Here is a 19,292-nt window from a genome sequence, read left to right on the forward strand (position 1 = left end):
TTCAGCATTCCTCCCCCTCACCACACGCACACGCCCATCGCCTGGAGCTACAGGAGGCAAAAGCATGTGGGAGCCTTTTGGTAAAATAGTGGCAAGAAATCTGTGTCCTCCTTAGGGCACCAGAGGTGTGCAGGGTCACAAGGAAGACCTGAATTAGAGCAGAATGACGGGATTAGAGTCACTGGGATGAGCTGTCTCGCTCCAAGGCTGCCCAGCTGCCCCTGGCAAAGGGGTTCCAACTCAGCAGTTGCTTTATTCTTAAACCATTATCCCAGTGGGATTAGTCCCAGCTTTTTTCCCCTTGCTCTCCAGAATATAAGGCAATCAAGAGTCTGTCTCACTGGTCATTGTGAATCCAGTCGGGTTGGTCACCCTTTGCAAGAGGACCATTAAGGTCTGCCCTCAGCTGCATAAGAAGGGTCTGAAGAGCGAGAGCACAGAGGTTACAGTGAATACAGGGGAGCATCTGCTCTCTCCAGGTATGACCCACTGCGTCTAGAAACTGGGAGTGAATTCAGCTCTCCAACAAAGGATCCACCTTTGGTGTTTACTGGGCTGTGTGCAAGCAGGATTTGTTTCTTAGGGAGAAGAACTACATGGACTGAGGGTGTACTCACAAAGAGTGGTTACCCGCTTCGAGAGGAAAACAAATTACTGTCTAAGAGGAGAGGCGGTGGGGAATGGAGCCTAGAGAAGGAACAAACCCAACGGCATTTCAACTGCAGCAAGCAGCAGCTCACCAAGCCCAGCCCGTTTGCCTTAGTGCCTCCTTGCACGCCAAGGCTGCAGCCACCAGAGGTCAATGTGACCACATGAACCTCACCCAGCTGCTGGGTGCTGCACCCCTTTGAAACTGGGACGTTGAACACAAGTATGAAGTAGTGTTTTCCACCTCTTAGGACATAACTTTGGGACAGATTTGCATGTAAACCAACATTCAAAGCATTAATCACAATAGGACCTCAGGATTATCCTGGGGGGGAAAAAAAAATCTTGGGAATGACCATGTCTCCAGTTAGCATCCTGCAAGCTGAATTGAGACTCTTACTTGGCTGTGGACCCCACAAGTGCTCCTGACACCCTGAGCATGTCTCAATCACGCTGATTTCAGTATCACTCAGGTATTCTCACTAATCCCAGCCTTGGTAGCAGGAAAGGGGTAGAAATGGGCAATCTGTCCTTCCCTGAGTCCCACTTCTGCTTTCTGGGATATAGATCTGCTGTAGTAAATGAGGACTGCTCCAGATCCAGGCTGGCTAGATAAAACAAGTAGCTGACCTGCAGCAATGGGTTAAATGGGTTCAATGAGGCAGGATCATCAGTCTGGGTTAGAAGTCAGAGAGGGATGGTGAGACTGCAGAACAGAAATCACTGTGGCTAGCTTTGTAACAGCCAGCCATTGCTCTGCACGCCCATGTGTGCCAGTTCTCCTCTCTATCTCCCCTATATCCTCCTCTAGACCCCCTCAAACAGTCACCTAGAAGCCCTTTCCATCCTGGCCTCCCAACCCCTCCATCACCTATGTGGACACCCACCTCTGAGCAAACAAAACACTCCTACTCCACCCCCAGCAGAGCTCCAGCCTTGTGGGATGGACAGGTTTCCCCAGACAGTACACATCACCTCTCCAAGAAGACTCCACTGCACTGCAGGATCACCAGTGACCCCCTCCACAAGGCCAGCTGCCCAGACCAAGTGTGTTTCCACCATCTCCCAGGAACATTAGCTCAGGATGGGAGCAAAGAAGCACCAAGAGGCAAACCCTGGCTTGTCTTCGCAGGGCAGCTGAAGGCAAAGACACTGAGACAGTGAGAAGAACCAGCTCAGATGTCATCATGGAGATGTTGATGTCTGTAAGCAGTTTGAACTCAGAAGAACGAATTGTCGCCAAGACATCAGCTGCTTAGCTGGGAGCGCTGCTCACCCCAGTTCAGAAACACTCTAAATGCTTCAACAGGAGGAAAGGAAGAAGCATAGATAGAAAACCACTTCCATCTTCCCTTCCTCTTCTCTGAGATGATCCAAGTCCTGTATGGCTTCTCTTCTCAGCTGGTACATAAACACGCCCCAGGGTGTTCAGCTGCCAGAGTCCCTGAGTCACTGTCAGGCTGAGATTGGCCAGATCCTGATGGAGGAGAGGCAGGAGAGGTGATACCATCCCACAACACTCATACTGAACATGTGCCATATCAGGGAAAGGGACAGGCCAGGACTGCATCAGGATCTTTTCCTCTTGGCTGGAGAGCAAACCTGTCCAGGACATGAAGAGGGAGAAGAGCTGAGTACATGCTAGGAGGACAAAGTCTCTGTAGAGAGGGCAGAGAACAGCCAAGTGCTACCATCACTTGTAACACTGCTCCAGAGCCATAGGGTGTCACCACCCCACCAGCCAACCCCGTGGGGAAGGAGGTGCCTGGGCAAAGCCAAAATGCTTTGGATCAGCCTGGTCTGAAACTGGAGCCCTTGCAAAGGGAAGGATATGGGGAGCCAAGGGCTGTGCCTGTTCCTGCCCCACAGACTTGCCAGGGCTCCTTGCTTCTGGCTGTGGGGCCCTTCCCAACACCTTTCACGGAATGGCTTCAAAAAGACAGAGAGCAGGTATAGATTAGATACAGAAAGAAATTCTTAGCTGTGAGGGTGGTGAGGCACCAGAACAGGCTGCCCAGAGAAACAGGATGGATGCTCCAACCCTGGAAGTGTTCAAGGCCAGGTTGGATGGGGCTCTGGGCAGCCTGCTCTAGTGGAAGGTGCCCCTGCCCTTGGCAAGGGGGTTGGAATTGGATGAACTTTAAGGTCCCTTCCAACACAAACACTTTTATTATTCAGTGATTCTGTGACCTACACTGCATTCAGCTATTTGTATCCTACAGCTGCTGCACTGAGCCAGGCCTGGGCTCACTTGTGGGACTGCAAAGGGGCTGTAACTCCCATCTGCTCCTGTTAATGCTGCCTAATGGTGTGTCCTCCAGGGCATCCACCAGAGGTGGCACAGAGCACTCCTCCACCCACGCTCAGCGTGAGCCAAGGACTACAAACCAAAGCTGAGCTATGACAAATTCAGTGCAGATGTGACCTAAGCCAGAGCAGTATGGTGCCAGAGGTGAAGAAAAGAGCACGGCATCTTGGACCTCATTTCCTCCTCCACATATCACCACAGCCACACCAGATGCCCTGCAGGATGTGACCCTAGATAACATGGGAGGTCTCCAGCCCTTCTGGTGGCTGTATGGGATCTGTTCTGGAGCCATCATGGCTGAACAGGCACCCTCCCCTAAACACTCCTCCGTGCCTGGCGTTCCCAGTGCTCCCCGTTCCTCTATCCCAAAGCCAAAATACCCAGCTACCTCCTTGTCTTGGCCTGAGTGGGTCTTTGCCTTTTAGACCGTCCCACGGAGACCAGCATCAGCCGGAGACAACCATGGGAGGAATCAAAGCCTGGCATGTGGCAGGAGCTGTCCCTCACTTCCCAGGAAGCTAACCACATTCTCTCCCTTAAACAGAGCTTCACAAGGCCCCAGAATGCAATCCTAGCCCTCCCTGGAGCTGGATGCCCGTTTCCCCTGCAAAGAAGTCACACCCCTGCCACATAGATGCAATCCCTGGGCTAAGAGCCACAGACAGTCGCTGCTGGAGCCCGCCCAAGAGCAATGAGCTTTCCAAGTCCTTTCCCTTTCTTGGGGGTCTGGTAGTCACATAAACAGGAAGAGCCTGGCCCTCTCCCTCCCCCTTCCAGGGCTCTGCCCCCCTCCCCTGCTCTGTGGCGGGCGCCGGCATGATGCAAGCCCCAGCGCTGGGCTGCTTGCCCCCCTCGGGAGGAGCTGCCGGCTGGCCCCTGACCTCCAGGCTCCGCATTTCCTCTGGCAGCCGAGGAGGGAGACGAGGCCCCTTCTTCCAGACGCTGGGGCTGGGCGTGAAGGGGCCTCTATGGGCCAGCGTGTGGGGGAAAAGGAAAGGTCACGGCGGTCCTTTGCCTGCAGCAGCCCCAGGTCGGAGGAGGCAAAGATGCCAGCAGCCCCGGTGGAGGTGGGAGCAGCGCTGGGACACAGGCGTCCAGCCTAAATGACAGGGCGAGGGCCATGCTCCCGCCCCCGCCCTGCAGCCAGCTCTCCAAACCCTTCTTTATCTCCTGGCGTTTATTTTTAAAAGCTTTGTGGCCTTCTGTCCCAAAACCAAAGGCAGCCACACCAGGTCTGGGCTGCTGCCCAGGACGGAGCAGAGCCCGTGCCTGCAGAAGGGTGCAGCTGCAGAGCCCAGTGCCATTAACCCTCAGCAAGCTAAACCCAGCTGCAGGAATAGGTGCCCGTCCTAAAATTGCCTGGGTGAGTTTTAGCCCTTTCCCCCAGGTCCCTCTAGGGAGGACTAAGGTGAGACAGGCATCCCTGACTCCTCCACACATCTCCCATGGGTCATGACAGGGAACAGGACAGAGACCTGCAGAGGGAACCAGGAGGAAGGACAGTCTTGCTGAAGGCATTCCGTCTAATTCAGGTTAAGAGGCATATCCCTGTCTCTGGGGTTCCCATCCACGCTTGGGCTCTGTGCAAGCCCTGGCTTCTAAAGGCCCGGGATGCTGAGCACATGTGATGCCCGCTCTTCACAACCTGGCAAGAGGTGCCGGATGCCTGGGGAGAGCAGGGAGGAGGGATGGCATCCCGGATGGAAACCTCTGGTATGCCTCTGCACTGATCTCCACTCTGCCCTGGAATGTGCCGGCCAGCAGCATGTGGGAAAGTGGAGGCAGCAGAGACCTTGGATGTGTCAGCTCCCCGGCTGAGTAAACAAGAGGAGCCCTGGCAAGCATTCAGCCCCAACTATACAAGACCTTGAAAAAAAAGGGGGCTGGAATCAGGGAGGTTCTTCTGTCCCTTTCCTGCTCAATCTTTGCAAAATATGTCCTAACCTCTCCCCTACCTCAGGTGCTAACACCACCTCCTCATATCCCTAGCCAGCCTGGAGAAGAAGTGTGGGGAGAGACTCTCCCTGAGGAGTTTCCAGCACCATGCTGTTAGATCTAACATCCGGGAGAGACACTGCCTCAAAAGGAGGGTCTGGAGAAGAAAGAGGTAGGATAAAAGGATTTATCACCCCCCACCATGCACACATATCCATGCCCCCTGGCAATCTCCCAGACAGCAGGGAGCACAGAGCATGGAGGGAGCTTCCACCAATACTGGCAGTGCCTCGGGGAGCACAGTGACAGCTGGGACAGAGGCACGGTACAGCTCCCAGATAAATCCCTACCAGCCCCACCTGGAGACATTCCCACTGGGGGGTGCAAGCTGCAGCCACACTCCAGGTTTCAGAGGCTGGAGAGAGGCTGACAGTGCATTCCCCAGTGCTGGTTGGAAACGTGTTCCCAGCACTTTTCAGGTTGGCAGCATTGCCTCCCTGGCCTCCTCTATAAAGTGCACCCAGTGTGAGTCAGCCCCTCATCCCCTCTGCATCTGGGCACAGGGACCTGGGGAAGAGGGGTGGGCTGGGGAAGGTCCCCCTGCATCCCACCAGTGGAGCCCATCATCTCCTGGGGGCAGAAGCCCTGCAGCAGTGGCGCTAGGAGGTTGTGCCTCTGGCCACCATCCCGTATCCCCTATCGCTCCTCCACAGGCGCAGACTCCCGGAGAATGAGCCATTGTTCCCCAGCCCCGCAGCCTCTTCCTGTCCCTGTAGGGCTGTGAGACAAACAAAAGCAGAGCCAGACGCCATGGGGAGGAGGCTGGGTCTGCTCCCCTCCTCCAGATCCTTGCAGCAACCCCACAGGCAGGCAGACGCCTTGGGGGAATGGGCAGGGACACCCCTATTTTTAGCTGCTCCTGCATCCCCACCCCCTTCCTTCCGTGGGCCAAAAATACATGGGCTGGATGGACAGGCAAAATCATTAGGATAAAAGAGTTGTCCAGGCCTTGTGTCCAACCACTCCCCTGGCTTTCACCTCTTCCCTTTGACCAGAACAGGTTCCCCAAGCATGGTCTCCCACTCTCAACATGGGCAACTTATCTCTTAATCCCCATTCCCTATATCCCCATATCCTCTCTCTGTACATTGTACCCTTCCTCACCCCTGCATGCCACTCCCCCTCTGCTCTATGGATGCATCTCCCATTCCTTGATGGTCCCTTCTCCCATGCCACGCCAGTTCTGGGGACCTTTTCCCTTCCCTTGAAATCCCCCAGTGCCTCCTTTCCCCAAAACACCTTTCTGCACCTCCTCATGCAATTCATTTCCAAAAGGCTCTTTCCTCACAAAGGCCCGGGGTTTCCCACTCACCCCCATCCCCTCCTTCCCTTCTGCATCCCTCCTTACCCTCACCATCTCCTCCTTTCTCTCCCCACCCTAACAACCTCCATCCCAGCTGCCTCCAGCCTACATGGGCTTTAAACTCCTGTAGATGTGCTCCCCCTCCTTGTCCTGCCAAGGGAACACATTTGAGGAAGGGCAAAGAGACTCATGGACCCCCCTTGCACAGAGAGAGCTTCTTCTCCACGCACCAAATTTATACCTAAGCCCTCCCCCCAGTCCCTCCTGCTCTGACATTTACAAGGTCTGTGAAAAAGAACTGGAGAATCAAGGGTGGGGTTGTTCTGGGGAGATGTAGTCTACATACATAAATATATATCTTTATATTTACATCTCCTTTCCTAGTACGTGGAATCACAGAAGTGTTTCCAGGCCACAGGCAGCTGTTCCTGGATTACTTCTGGTTTATGCAACATCCTCCCTCCCCCTCCCAGCTATGTCCCAAACCCCCCTTCCCTCTCCTCTGTGCCCATGTAAAACTTGGAGGGAAAGCATAGATCAGGGTCTGTCCTGGGGTCTGTCCCTCCATCCTCACACCCAACCACACCCCACAACACCCACAGCAGCCCTCCAGCACCCCACATCCCTGGCCAACAGGAATAGCATACCAGGAGGAAGCAGGGGAGTGTGGGGGGAGGAGGAAAGATGAAAATATTTGGGATAGGAGGAGATGGGCAGAGGGAGGGAGGCAGCCCGCCAGCAAGCCTGGGAACTCATCCGTACCTCCTCCTGGGCTTTGGCAAACCCCGAGGCTTTGAGTTCCCAGCCCTGCTCCCAGGGGAAAAGCACACACTCCCCCCTTTGCAAATGCCACAAGCAGGACATGGTCAGTCCCATTCCTTCGTGATCAGTCCCATTCCTTCGGCCTCCCACTGCTCCAGGGGAGGGGAGGAGTTGATGGGGAAAGTTAGAAGTGGGTGTTGACGGGGTTATCCACTCCACTTCTAGCATGAGTGGGTCTAACCCAATGCTGCTGCCTGCCTGGTGGCGCTCACCACAATCTCCCTGCTTTCCTTCCCCAGTGCAACACAAGGATTCGGGGAACCAGACCGCTCCAGCCCCTTTCCCTGGTTATCTCACAGGCAGCAGGCAGTGTGGGGAACTCGCAGCACAGGCACAAAAATGGGTTGAGCCTGGCCGAGCACATCTGGGGATTCAGCCAGAGGTGAAATCGCCCCAGTGGAGAAACTATAGGGCATGAGGGACCCAGTGCCTACAAAGCCAGAGCTGGCATCCGACCAGGGATGCTCTTGGCAAGACGCTGAGTGCTTACACCTATCCCTTGCCTCAGGGTGTCACCTCCTGCCACCACTCTGGCTTGCTCACCCTAAAACCGGCTTTGCCTTCAGCTCATCCCCAGGGCAGCAAGACACAGACTGGAGGCAGCACCGAGGGCCATGGGCTGGGAGCAGGGAGGAAGGACCTGACAGCACCAGGGTGAGGGGGAGCTGGATGAAACCATGCCTGGTGGGGCAAGGGAGCTCTCTGCACCCCCATCCCCATCGTGGCAGGGTTCTGTCCCCCACCCCGCTGATGGCAGTAATCCCCATACCCATGTGGTATGTGCCCTCACAGCCCCTCTGCACAGAAAGAAGAATGGAAACATCTGGAAGTCACCTGCAAACGAGCAGCACTTTCAGTTAATGAGGAAATATGAGCCAGAGACCCTGGGCAGCAACAGGATATCTGCTTCTTGTGCACTGAGCAAGGCACCCCCTTCCCACCGAGCCCCCTGCCTGCCCTCTCTCTTCAGGAAGTTTCCAGCACTGTTGTGCTCTTGGAGGTCCATCCCTAGAAATTTCCCTGGGAAGGAGGGCAGGTGGGAAGGCAGCAAGCTGAAATGGCAGGGAATATAAACCCATGGGTGAGCACCCTATCACAAGCCGGGATGCTCTCATCACCTTCCCTTTGCTTCTCCCAGGCACTGGGGAAAGGGAGTAGAGGGATCTTTCTTGACTGGAAGGGAGTCCCATATCAGCCTCCTTCAGGCATCGAGTCTGCGAGCGGAAGGCACTGCAAAGTGAGACAGGACGAAGGACTGAGCACCAAGAAGTGTGGGGTAGAGACTTCAGCCCCCCCACATCCATCCACTCCTCTCTCCCTGCCCATCACATTCAGTCACCCATAAGACGTCAACCCTGTGTTGGAGGGATGAGTGCTGGGAAGATGAGGGGGATACAATTTGCACAGCCCTGTCTTTGATGTTGTGGTAGGCAAAGCAAATCCTCACCTGGGAAAGCTGCTGGGCCACTTGTCTGCTCCATGATAAGCCCAGTAGCCGGTCTCTCTGTAATGATGAGACTGGTACTGCTGCCTGGGGCTGAGGGTTACAGATGGGATGAAAGGTTGGGGTGACTGAAGGTAAATGAGGTAGCTGGGCTGGGAGGGGTCCAGGCATAAGCTCCTGCCCAGGATAGTGCAGTGACTGTGCAGCACTGTTCAGCCTCACAGCCACCTCTCATTTATCAGCTGAGGTGGATAAATAGGCTGAGAAGCAGGATTGCACGGATTGACTTTCCAGGGTGTTGTATATGAAAGAAGGGGGTGTAACCGAGCAGCAAGAGGCCAGGATGAGTACTGAGACCCAGAACTGGCACATACCTGACCCCTGAGGTCACCAAAGCACTTCAGTGCTAGACCTAGAAGTACAAAACAGAGCTTGGCTGGCATGGCTACAAGATCACAGGTTTGGGGAAGGATGCTGAAGAGAAGGCATTTCCAGATACTTTCCGGGAAGTGAAGCCCATCCTGGCCCGGAGCACAGAGATGCTTGGAGCAGGAGTGAGAAGGAGGCAGTGGAGAGCCGGCCGCCCTGCAAGAAGCGGAACGTGGCCCCTGTCCCATCTGGAAAAGATTTGTTCTGCATTCCCCTGTGGAGGTGGCTGCCATCGCCCAGGCTCTGCTTCCTGACACAGCCTCTGCTGCAGGGCGCAGGGATGGGGGTGAGGGAGAGCCCCTCAGGCAGGGTGGGGGGAAATGTCCTGGCAGGCCGTGCAGAGGGAGGAGACCCAAAGAAAGCATCTTTTCCTGCCTCTCCCACCACCCCCATTAGCTTCCACTGAGCAGGACCTAGGAGAAGGAATACCTACCATACTCCTGGTAAGCCAGGAGGATGCATGTCACGATTTCTCCTCCTTTCCTCACTGATGGCAGAGCTCATCTCCTGTCAGAGCTAGGCTTCCATCTTCCTCCAAGACATAGACCCACTTAAAGTACCACCAACATGCACATACGGTCTTAATTCCTAATGGAGGAAACTTCCACAGAAGGCAGAAACTCCTACTTCCATTTCGCAGAAGAGAAGCTGGAGAACAGTGCCAAACCCTACTGCTGCTGCTTAGCAAACCTCTGAGCAATAAGGCGCTCCTGCCTGGGCACCCCAGCACAAGCCACCCGAGCGCAGTGAACGGCCAGGCTCCATTTTGACATCTCTGCAGACATCTTGTCATCCCTTCAGCCAAGCCCTACTTAACCCCAACAAGTCTTGTCTCGCCTTCACCAGCAGAGACACCTCCCTTCTCCTCAACAGGGCCCTGAATAGGTGCTTGTGTGTGGCCAAGTGGTCCCCGGCAGAGCCACCAAGCTAAGCCTGAAGGCCATGAGGGTCACCGATGGCACTGACGATGCTACACCCACCAGCAGGTTGCCCCTCATTGGCACTGATAGGGTCTTCTGCCCTGCGACCATCAAGGGATAACACACGATGCCAGAGCGATGTGGCGTCCCACATGTGGGCAGAAGCTCTCCCTGGTGCCACCAAAGAGCACCTCCTTGCATTTATCCGCTGCCACCCCCTCAGCCCGGTCTGACACACTGCCGCCGGTATGGCGCTTGTCCTGACCCTGTAACAAACACCAGCGTGGCCCACGTGGCCTTTGGCGAGGCTGTCATCCTGCTCTCGCCCAACTCAGCACTACCACAGCTCCTGCCGCGACCACCCACCCGCAGACCCCAGTCCTGGCCGGCAGTGCTACTCCCCTGGGAACTTCCTAACCAGTATGGGAGCGGGGACCCTGTGTGGTACCGGAGGGGTCTCACACACACACACACACACACACACACACACACACACACACACACACACGGTTCAAGCCCCTTTCCTTTGCCCTGCAGCCGGGCTCCTCTAACCGGCTTAGACAGCAACCTGGCCTTCCCCTTCCCCCAAACCCACCGGAGCCGGCACCCGGGAGCGGGAGGCAGCCAATGCCGGCAGACGGGAAATGGCACCGGGGAAGCGGGGAGGAGGAGGGGAGCGGCAGAGAAGTTCCTGAAGTTTTCTGTCCTGGATAGTTGGAATAAATCTCATTTTCTCTGGTCTCCTTGCCGAGTCGAGGATTGGCTCGGCAGTGCTGCAGCCCGCCCTCCTCCTTCCCACGTCCCCTCCCCGCCAGCTTCGCTCCCTCTCTCCCGTGGCATCAGGGCGTCAGCCTGGGAGAGCCAGCCTTGGGGGGACAGCCGTGGGAAAAGGAGGGGGCAGGGCCCCCCCTTTCTCCCCCACTCCACTCCGGAACACAGCACCGGTAATCCTTGGAACAAGTTACAGGGGCCTGCGGAGAGTGTCTCGCAACTTTTCGTCTGGAGGACGGGGAAAAAATAATAGCCCTGGTTGGAAAGAGGTAAATCCTGAAAGTTTTGATTCATCAGTTTGTAGAGCTGGGGGCAGGGGGGTGTTGGGACAAGAAGGAAAAGGGTGGAGGGGGTGTTTGGAGAGGGTGTTTGGAGAGGGGAGAAGCGGGAGGGGTGGCAAGGCGATAGAGACGGGAAGGATGGTAAAAATAAAGGGAGCAGAAAGCAGGAATGCAACAGGAAACTGGGAGCGAGGAGAGGGGACACGGGACGGGGGCAGAGGCGGGAAGGAAAGGGAGTGGGAAGAGGGTCCCACTGATGGGGGAAGGCAGGACGCCTGTCTCCCAGACCTAGCTCTGGATACCCCTCACAGCCCCACAGGCTCTCGGCACCTCGATTTTAGGGGTGTGGAGGAAGAAAGGGGGCCCTTTTTCACAAGCGGGCAGGGAGGGGATGGCTGGAAACTGCCCACCTCCATAGCTCCGGCCTCCCTCTATGTCCCAGAATGTCTGCTTGGAAAAATATCCTTGTTATACAGAGATATCACTGTGTATATATAGCAGCCAGCAGCACAGGAGTCAGATTTAGGCGTCTGCCTACTGCCCGGCACTGCTCCAGGGAGGCTGAAAGAGCCCCAACCCAGCCAGCCAAGCCCCTTTCCCCCTTCGCCAAAAGCCTGTCCCTGCTGCCTTTCCTCATCCCAAAGCAGTCACCCAACAGGGGAACTCTGCCTCCCTTCCTTCGGGGAAAGGGAGGTTTCTCATCACTCAGGAAGGCTGGGAAAGCCTTCCTGGCCACCCACAGCCATTTCCACCCGCTCTTCCTGCTGTTGAGACCACCCCAAATTTCTCCCTCTCTTTTGCAGTATGTCCCCTTTGGGGGAGGGAAGAGGCTGCTTTCAGCAGCTCCTTCCAACTAGACATCTGGATTATTTTCCCCCCCTTTCTGGTTTCCGCTCTTCCCAGCAAGCAGAACAGCTCTGGCCATTCCCAGCTAGTGGAAAACCAGTGGTAACCAGCTGAACTCGGGGGGAAACGGGGGAGGCCAGGCTGGGAGGAGGAGGAGGAGGTGCTGGCAGTGGGTCTTGGAAGGCAGGGGGCTTCCCAGAGGAGGCAAGAAGGGAGCCAGAGAGGGTATGCCAGGGAAGGGGAGGTCGTGGTGGGCTGTGAGCTTGCTGTGCCAGGAGCTGGTGAGCACCAAGGGCTGCCAGATGGAAGCGGTGGCACCCGGACAGAGAGGTGGCCACGCAGAGGGGTCCCTTTGCCCAGTGGAGGAAAGGACAGCACACAGGTCACCCTTTGCCCGCAGAATCACGAGTTTCCCTGGCCTGGAGGAGTCTGTTCGGGTAACGGGGAGGGCTCAGGGGAGGCAGGGAGCCACACCAGGGGCAGAAGGAAAGAAGAGAAAGGGGAGAGATTGGAAGGAGGAAAAGCCCAACAGGCCTGCCAGAAACCTGCCATCCAGGTAGGGTTGGGCACCAGCTGCTTCACTCCCTCCCTCCCTCACTCTCTCCCTCCCTCCTCTTCCCAGCGCTTGCTGCCTGCCAGCAGGCAAGGAGAGCCAGGGGCCAGGAGTTGCTGCCTTGCTTCCCTGTGGTGACCAAGAGACAAGGAACACTTTCCTCCACCCCACTCCCTCACTCAATAGTTGTCCAGATGGGGAACAAGGGGATGCTCTCCTCCCACATTCCCCCTTTTCCTTGCCTCCCCACCCCATCCCAAGGTGTGGCGTCCCCCGTAGGGGTGGCTGTGGACAGCTGTGTTGTGGGGGGATCTGGGGTGGGGGTAGGAGTAGCCGTGGCTGGTGCAGTGCATGCTAAAGGGGACAGTCCCCACTCTGGGTTTCTCAGGGGCTCCAATGTGCAGAGGAAAGGGAAAACTTGAGTGCTGTAGCTCAGCTAATCCCCTCTCCCAGAGTCATGTGCTTTCCTTGGAATACCTGGGGACAGCTCAGAAATGCAGTTGCATCTCTCTCCCTGTGGTCCCAAGAGCCCGGTTGTGCTGCAGGGACCAGCCCAGTAGTTTCCTTTGCACTCCAGGAGAGCCCTGACCCAATGGCTATGGGTGGGCTTCTGCCACGGAAAGGAAATAGCTCCCCAGTTATCCCCTCACCCCAAATCTGCCACGTGCCTGGTCTGTCCTGGCTGCAAGGCAGCCCTGCCTGGCCTCTGTGGGCAGGAGGAAGACATGAGCTGCATGAGCTGGGGGCCAGCAGGAACCCAACCTGCCACCATTCTGTCCCTGCTGCCACCAGCCACTGCCACCCCAGGAGGCCACTGCCACCCTGAGGAGGCAGCCAATGGTGCTGGGCGCTGCTGGGGGAGGTTTGTTTTCCCTTCCCCAGTCATTAACCCCTGGCAGATAAGAGAGGCCCCGGGTGAGCAAACACGGCCAGGGCAAAGCAAAAATGCATCTAGTCAGCCAGGAAAGCAATTTCATGTCCAGGACTCCCCTTCTCCAGAGCCTTTGCCATCCTGGCACTGCCTGTCTGCTCCAAGGCGATGCATGGAGAAGCAGGAGAGGCATGGGGAAGGCAGGGGAAGCCATGCAGCAGTGGGGGTCCCAGCACATGGAGATGTGAGGCTCCTGCGTCACCTCTTGGCATGCTGTCCTCCACAGCCAGCCCTGCTGCAGGACTCGGCTCTGTCCTGATGCCACAGAACTGAGCCCAGGGAAGGGTACGTCCCCAGCTGGCTGCCCAGGCCACGGACACTCTGAGAGGCACCGAATCCTCTCCTTTCCCCAACCCACCCTCTCCTACTTGCTATGCACACCAGCAGGGGATCTGCTGATCCGAGAGTCCTCCCCGCTGACTGGGAGGTCATCACCCTGCCGTGCATCCAGCTGCTGCTTCCTGCCTGCCCCTCAGTGCCTCTGGGAGTCCCTGCCTGAGTGGAGGGACCCCACTTTCTCCTCCAGCCTCAGGCAATTACCTCCCTCGCCGTGCCTCAGTTTCCCGTCTCCAGAGCAGCTGCCCTCCCCACACTGCCAACTCCCATGCTTCTCCAACATGTCTGCCCAGCACACGGGACCCAGCCAGTGAAGGACAAACAAAGCAATATACAAATATTGCCTTTTTGCTTCCCACCACTCCTCCCTGAGAAGCACATGGGCCCCAGGCCTCACCCTCTCCTCAAGGGTTCATCTGAATAGCAAAAAGGAGGGAGAGGTTTCTCGCCCCAGGAGCTGGGGCAGCCAAGCAGGGCATTGCTCTGGGAGGAGGTTCTGCCTCGGAGGGAAATCCTCAGCCTGTGTTGTGGCGTGGGTCTGGCAAAGCTGCTTTGCAGGCGGGAAACTAACGCCTATTGAGGTAGGTCAGCAAGGTGAGGGAGACACATGTTTTTGGAGGAAAGCCTTTTTATTCCTCCCCAGGAGAAGGGCCAGATAAAGGGGCAGCCAGTAGCAAGCTCGCCACTGCCTTATGCACCGCCTTCAACCTCCTCAGGCAGCTCTGTGGATACAGCCAGTGGGATTGGGAAAATCCTGTCCAAGGGCTTCACTGTTCCTCTTGCCTTGTTTAGGTGGCCAATAAGGGGACCGATGCTCTTGCCCTGCCGGTCCACCTGAAGCTCTCTTCGTTGCCTGCTGCCCCATCCGTGACTGGCTCCCACTCACCCAGCAGCAGAAGAAGACAGTGGATTAACCTCTAAGTCCACGACCAGACACAGCTTCCGGTGACCTCTGCAGAACGGGGGTGACCCAGACACCCCCTGGGGACATCTGCGTGCCACCACTGTCCTCACCACTGAGGACGTACGCTCTGGGGGTGATTTCATGAGCACGACGTAGTGCAGGGAAGCGGGAAACTGCCGAAAGCCGAAGCGACATGCACTGTCACCCCAAGAGCATCGGAGCAGAAGTAGTGGGGAGGCTGGGGATGTGACAGACCCCCCCAGTGCCGGAAGCCTGGTGAGGGCTGATTTTTGGAGCTTTTTCAAAGGCAGGGCGAAGGGTGCAACATGAGCCTGGGGAAGCTGCCGGTGCTGAGCTGGGTGTCAGGCTCCCACGGCAAGCGGCGGCTGAAGTCGGAGCTGACGCCGGACATGATCAGCCCGCCGCTGGGCGACTTCCGGCACACCATGCATGTGGGGCGCGGAGGGGACGTCTTCGGGGACACCTCTTTCCTTAGCAACCACGGCGGGGCCGACACGGCCAAACCCAACAACTTCTTCGCCCGGACGCTGCGGCACGTCCGCCGGAGCCCGCTGAAGAGACGGGGCAGCGGGGGCCAGGTGGGGGCCTCGCCCGCGCCCCCGGCCGTCTCGCCCATCATCAAGAACGCCGTCTCGCTGCCGCAGCTCAATGAGGCCATGTATGATGGGGACAGCGGCGGCCGGGGCCTGACCAGCAAGTTCTCCTTCAAAAGTGCCTCCAACAGCTTCTCCAAAACACACCAGGCCTACGGTGAGTGAAGCGCGAGGCAGAGGCGGGTGCCCAGGCACTGAGCATCCTCTGCAGCCCTTCTCCATTGCTCCAGCCTCAGTTTCCTCTCCAGTGAGATACTTAGGGTTTGAAGGAGAGATGGGATATTTAAGACTGCCCGGTCTTGACAATCCCTCCAAGCAGATAAACCTAACCTGGCACTGAACCATGGTCCTTGCTCCTGCCCTTGGAAGGTCTCCTCGCAGGGTGTCCCTCAAAGCGGGGAAGGGATGGTTTCTCTGTTTCTGCCCCTCTCCTGTAGCCCCAGGCAGCTGGCAGCCTGTGTGCAGTAGCTGTAAGGGAGCACCCCCCATCTACCCTCAGCCCTACACCTTTCACTTGAGCAGCTTCCCTGAGGAAGCCAAAAAGGTGCTGGGACAGTGGAGCAATTCCCACTCCAAGGTTGTGAGGTCAAGGGGACCCACAGCATGTCCTTCCCCACCCCCACACAGGTGGTCTAACCCTGCCCTTAGCTGTGCCAACCTCTACATCTCCATGTGCTGCTCCTTAGGGATTCCATCCACCCTTCTCCATCGTGTCCACATCCCTCCCTGCCAGCCAGGGTGCCCTTTGGGGAAGGGTTGTGGGAAGGACGGGACAGGACATCTGTGTAGCTCCTCTCCAGCCTCACAGCACTGGGCTGTGCTCAGCTTTTCCCCAGGGAGGGAGGTCTGGAGCAGGAGGTCTCAGGGTGGGGGTTGTATCTGGGGTGCCTGCAGCAGCCGGGGGAGCTGGCCGGGCTCCAAGGGAAAGGCAGGCTGAGGCAATGCTGCCATCTCCTGGTCTCACCTGCCTGGCTCAGCCCCCACTGCCATCTTACCGAGCCCAGAGCCCACCTGGAGACCCTCTGCTGTAACAATGGGCTTTGGGGATGTCCACAGAGACACTGACCTGTCCTTTAGAGGCCAGTGCCACTGACAGGAGCATGACTTGAGCCACTTTGTCAGCAGTGTCCCTTTTCCCCTGCAGAAGTAAGTCAGGCTTGTTCCCTCACCAGCCATACCTTCTGCCTCACAGGGCTGGAGTCTGGATTTTGCACCATCCCTCGTGTCCCTCGCTTGGAAAAGGCCCAAGAGAGCACCTGTCCTGGGGAAGATGAGCTGGATCGCTCCGACTCCCTGCTGTCCTTCCGCCTAGACCTGGGGCCCTCCCTGATGAGTGAGCTCCTCCAGATGATGAGCTTCTCTGAAACCAATGGCAGCGAGGTGGGGGAGGATGGCCCACACCTCCTGTGTGAAGAGGGGACCAAGGACAGGGTCCCTGCAGCAGTGCGTGCATCCCAGGAAGAGGACAAGGCAGCATCCAGCTTCTGGGACCACTCCAGGCAGAGCAACGTGTCAGGGGCCAGCTCACTGCCAGGCCTGTCGGTCCATGCCAACGGAGAGGCACGTGCCATTGAAGGCGCTGGAGCGAACTCTGTCTGGGCTTCGGGGCCAGGGGCGGTGTCCAGAGGGTCCCCGTGGCAAGGCCACTGGAACGACTGCACCATTGAGGCTGGAGAATTCGACCGAGCAACCCAGGTCCTGGCCCGCCACTACGGTGGGACCAGCACCCCACGGAGCTCGGAGAAGGGTGAGGGTCCCCGGCAGGCCCGGACACAGGCCCCGTGGGAGAGCCCCAGCAGCAGCTTGTGGGGGTCACAAGTGACAAGGGAGAGCCGGTCCCCTGAGGCCAGCTGGAGCCAAGGAGAGGAGGAGGAGGAGACCAAGCTCTCCAGCCTGCAGGAAAGCTACAGCGGTGCCCGAGGGGGCCGCAGCAATTCCTTCGAGTATGCCGATGAGGAGGAGGAAGAGGACGATGAAGTCAAGGTGTGAACAGCCATCCTGCCCATCAGAGGCCCCACCAGAGACACTGGTGCCAGGGTCTTTGCCCTCCTCCCTGTGCCCCGCCCGCTGGTGCCGGTGTCACCAGCAGACCCAGTGGGTGACCTCCTTGCCAAGTGGGGGCACTGGGCAGGCCGGGGAGGGAAGGAGGAGAGCCCATGTCCTGGGGGGCCCCCTGGGGCTGGGCCAGGCTGCTGCAGAGGGCCAGTGCGCTCCACAGAGCCAGGCATAGCACCCCTTCTCCAGCCTCATGGCCATTAGACATCAAAGGAACATTCCCATGTGCCAAAGGAACCCCCAATCCTTCCTAGCCCATCCCATTCTCCCCAGAACCCTCTCTCTCAACCTTTAGCCTAGCTCCACCAGCATGTCTGGGGAAATACTCCATCCTTCCACTGATGTCCACAACCATCCTCTGCAATGGCACGCATGCCTCCCCAGAGATATTCCCACTGATAGCTCTGGCACTTAGGGGATGGGGTTTCCCCAGCTCCAGCTGGTGCAAGACCCTTCAGAATAGCACATCTATCAACAGGGGAATGTCAGCTGGGGTCCCAAGGGCAGGCAAACCCCACAGAGCTGAGCTTTCTCTTTTCCCCTGCCCTCCCCAAAAAGCTGCGTGCTCGGTGTTCAGGAGGTGACAGCACGCACAGAAATAATCAGGAATGTTTTCACTTGCCTCCTGCTGCTGGGCACCGCTTAGGACTGCTTCCTTCCTGACCCCCACTCCCCTCAGCAATTGAGAGGGGAGAAACTTCTTGGCTGACTGGTGGCAAAGGCAGGTTGTCAGGTCACCAAATTCTGCAGTACAGGCCCTAAAAGATATTGTCACTGATTCCTTTATTTTCCCCCTGCCTCAGAACAAGGAGATTGCTCTGCAGCCACTCAGTTTGTGCCACCATCCTCGTGGTGGTGGCACAGTTTGTGTCTCCATCCTTGTCTCCCTGCCCATTCCCCACACACACACCCCTCTTTGCAGCACACCCCTTCCCGAGGGTAATGGCTGATGTCCCTTGCCGAGTGGCCCTGGTGACACAGCCGCCCTGGAATGAGCTGTCCCCCACGCTGGCCCGTGTGCAAACCAGCCCTCATAGAAGCGCCTTTGTGCCGTGGTGTGGAGCCGGCGTGCTCGGGGGCTGAGGTCAGCGGAGGGACCCTCACAGGACCCCCCTTGTTCTCTGGGACAGGAGGGCGTGTGCAGTGGGAGGAGATGCTGGGCCATGGCTGCAGGACTCTGCTCCCACGCAGCTCACCCGCCACGCAGCTGCTTCTGCCAGGAAGCTCTTCAGAGCGGGATAAAGAGCTGCAGGGTGCGCACGTGCTGCACATGGAAGTGCCACTTGCAGCCAGACCACCAAGGTTAAGGGCAAGCCCATGTTCCCCAGCCTCCCCAAGGGGCTGCCCCATGCCAGCCAGCAGCAGCAAACCAGGGCAGGCACCAGCTTCAGGAAGTCCCCAGGTCTGGCCACTGGCAGCCAGCAGGATCAGCCTTATTCTCCCTTGCACCTTCCAGGGTGGGGACCTGGGCTCTCAGGATGAGCTCTCCTCTGCCCTCTGCTTCCCGGACCATAACACAAGACCAAAGACCCATATCTGTGGAATTATCCTTTCTGCCTCTCTTCTGTATCCCATGCACTTATTATTGTCCTCATTAAAACAGTTTTGATACTAACTTCTCTGGTGCGTCCCCTTGGCTGCTGTGACCTGATTGTCTTCCTTGCTATGGCTGCTGGAGCCCCAGCCACCAATCCCTCCATCTGAGGCAGTGAGGAAGTGGAGAGGGAGGGCAAGGACACTGACACCTTGCCTTGGACCAGGCTCTCTGTAAGATGCTCTTCTACTCTGCCCTCCTCCCACCCAGCCTGAAGTGTCCCAATGTTTGCTGTCACACATCAGTCTCACTTTTGGGCTGGTGAGATATTTTTCAATTAGAGCAGCAGCATGTCATAATTGGGACTATTTGCCTGTAGTCCTGTGCAAGGAGGTACTGAGGCACATAGCTCAGCCCAAATCCCACTGCCTCATTTTCGATGAGTAGGATCATCTGTGGGAATGTCAGAGTAATGGCTAACCTGACTGGAATGTGCCAGCAGATAAGTGAGGTGAGCTGGAAGGGAAAGTTGGAGACAATCCCTTATCTATGGCAGGAATGCTGGCTGGGGGCACACCTGTGCTGTCACCTATGCCAC

The 19,292-nt window shown here is 57.3% G+C and overlaps 1 protein-coding gene and 1 long non-coding RNA gene across 3 annotated transcripts; one reads left to right on the plus strand and one right to left on the minus strand.

Moving 5' to 3' along the window:
• Nucleotides 1–7,966: 7,966 nt before the first annotated feature.
• LOC121361186 lies at nt 7,967–10,315 on the minus strand. The gene is made up of 4 exons (XR_005956311.1): nt 9,383–10,315; nt 8,895–9,137; nt 8,524–8,613; nt 7,967–8,306 (listed from the first exon to the last, which is right to left on the minus strand). It is a non-coding gene; the product is annotated as an uncharacterized LOC121361186 (long non-coding RNA).
• Nucleotides 10,316–10,477: 162 nt separating this feature from the next.
• Nucleotides 10,478–18,779, plus strand: CDC42EP1 (CDC42 effector protein 1). 2 transcript variants are annotated; one of them, XM_041481636.1, is made up of 3 exons: nt 10,478–10,909; nt 14,380–15,262; nt 16,298–18,779. In XM_041481636.1, the coding sequence occupies exons 2-3, from the start codon at nt 14,818–14,820 to the stop codon at nt 17,092–17,094; spliced, it is 1,242 nt and encodes a 413-aa protein (XP_041337570.1). In that variant the 5' UTR covers nt 10,478–10,909; nt 14,380–14,817; the 3' UTR covers nt 17,095–18,779. The 2 variants fall into 2 exon arrangements, with proteins under 2 accessions (XP_041337570.1, XP_041337571.1); XM_041481637.1 differs by lacking the exon at nt 10,478–10,909 and adding an exon at nt 11,909–12,323.
• The last annotated feature ends 513 nt before the right edge of the window (nt 18,780–19,292 follow it).

Source organism: Pyrgilauda ruficollis, unplaced genomic scaffold (genome assembly GCF_017590135.1).
Source record: "Pyrgilauda ruficollis isolate IOZ18807 unplaced genomic scaffold, ASM1759013v1 scaffold56, whole genome shotgun sequence".
Classification (NCBI taxonomy): Eukaryota; Metazoa; Chordata; class Aves; order Passeriformes; family Passeridae; genus Pyrgilauda; species Pyrgilauda ruficollis.

Bases quoted from the DNA above. Each gene is read 5' to 3' on its own strand.
- CDC42EP1 (XM_041481636.1), top strand. From the start codon at position 14,818: ATGAGCCTGGGGAAGCTGCCGGTGCTGAGCTGGGTGTCAGGCTCCCAC. The intron at 15,263-16,297 runs GTGAGTGAAGCG...TCTGCCTCACAG, and splicing joins CAAAACACACCAGGCCTACG to GGCTGGAGTCTGGATTTTGC.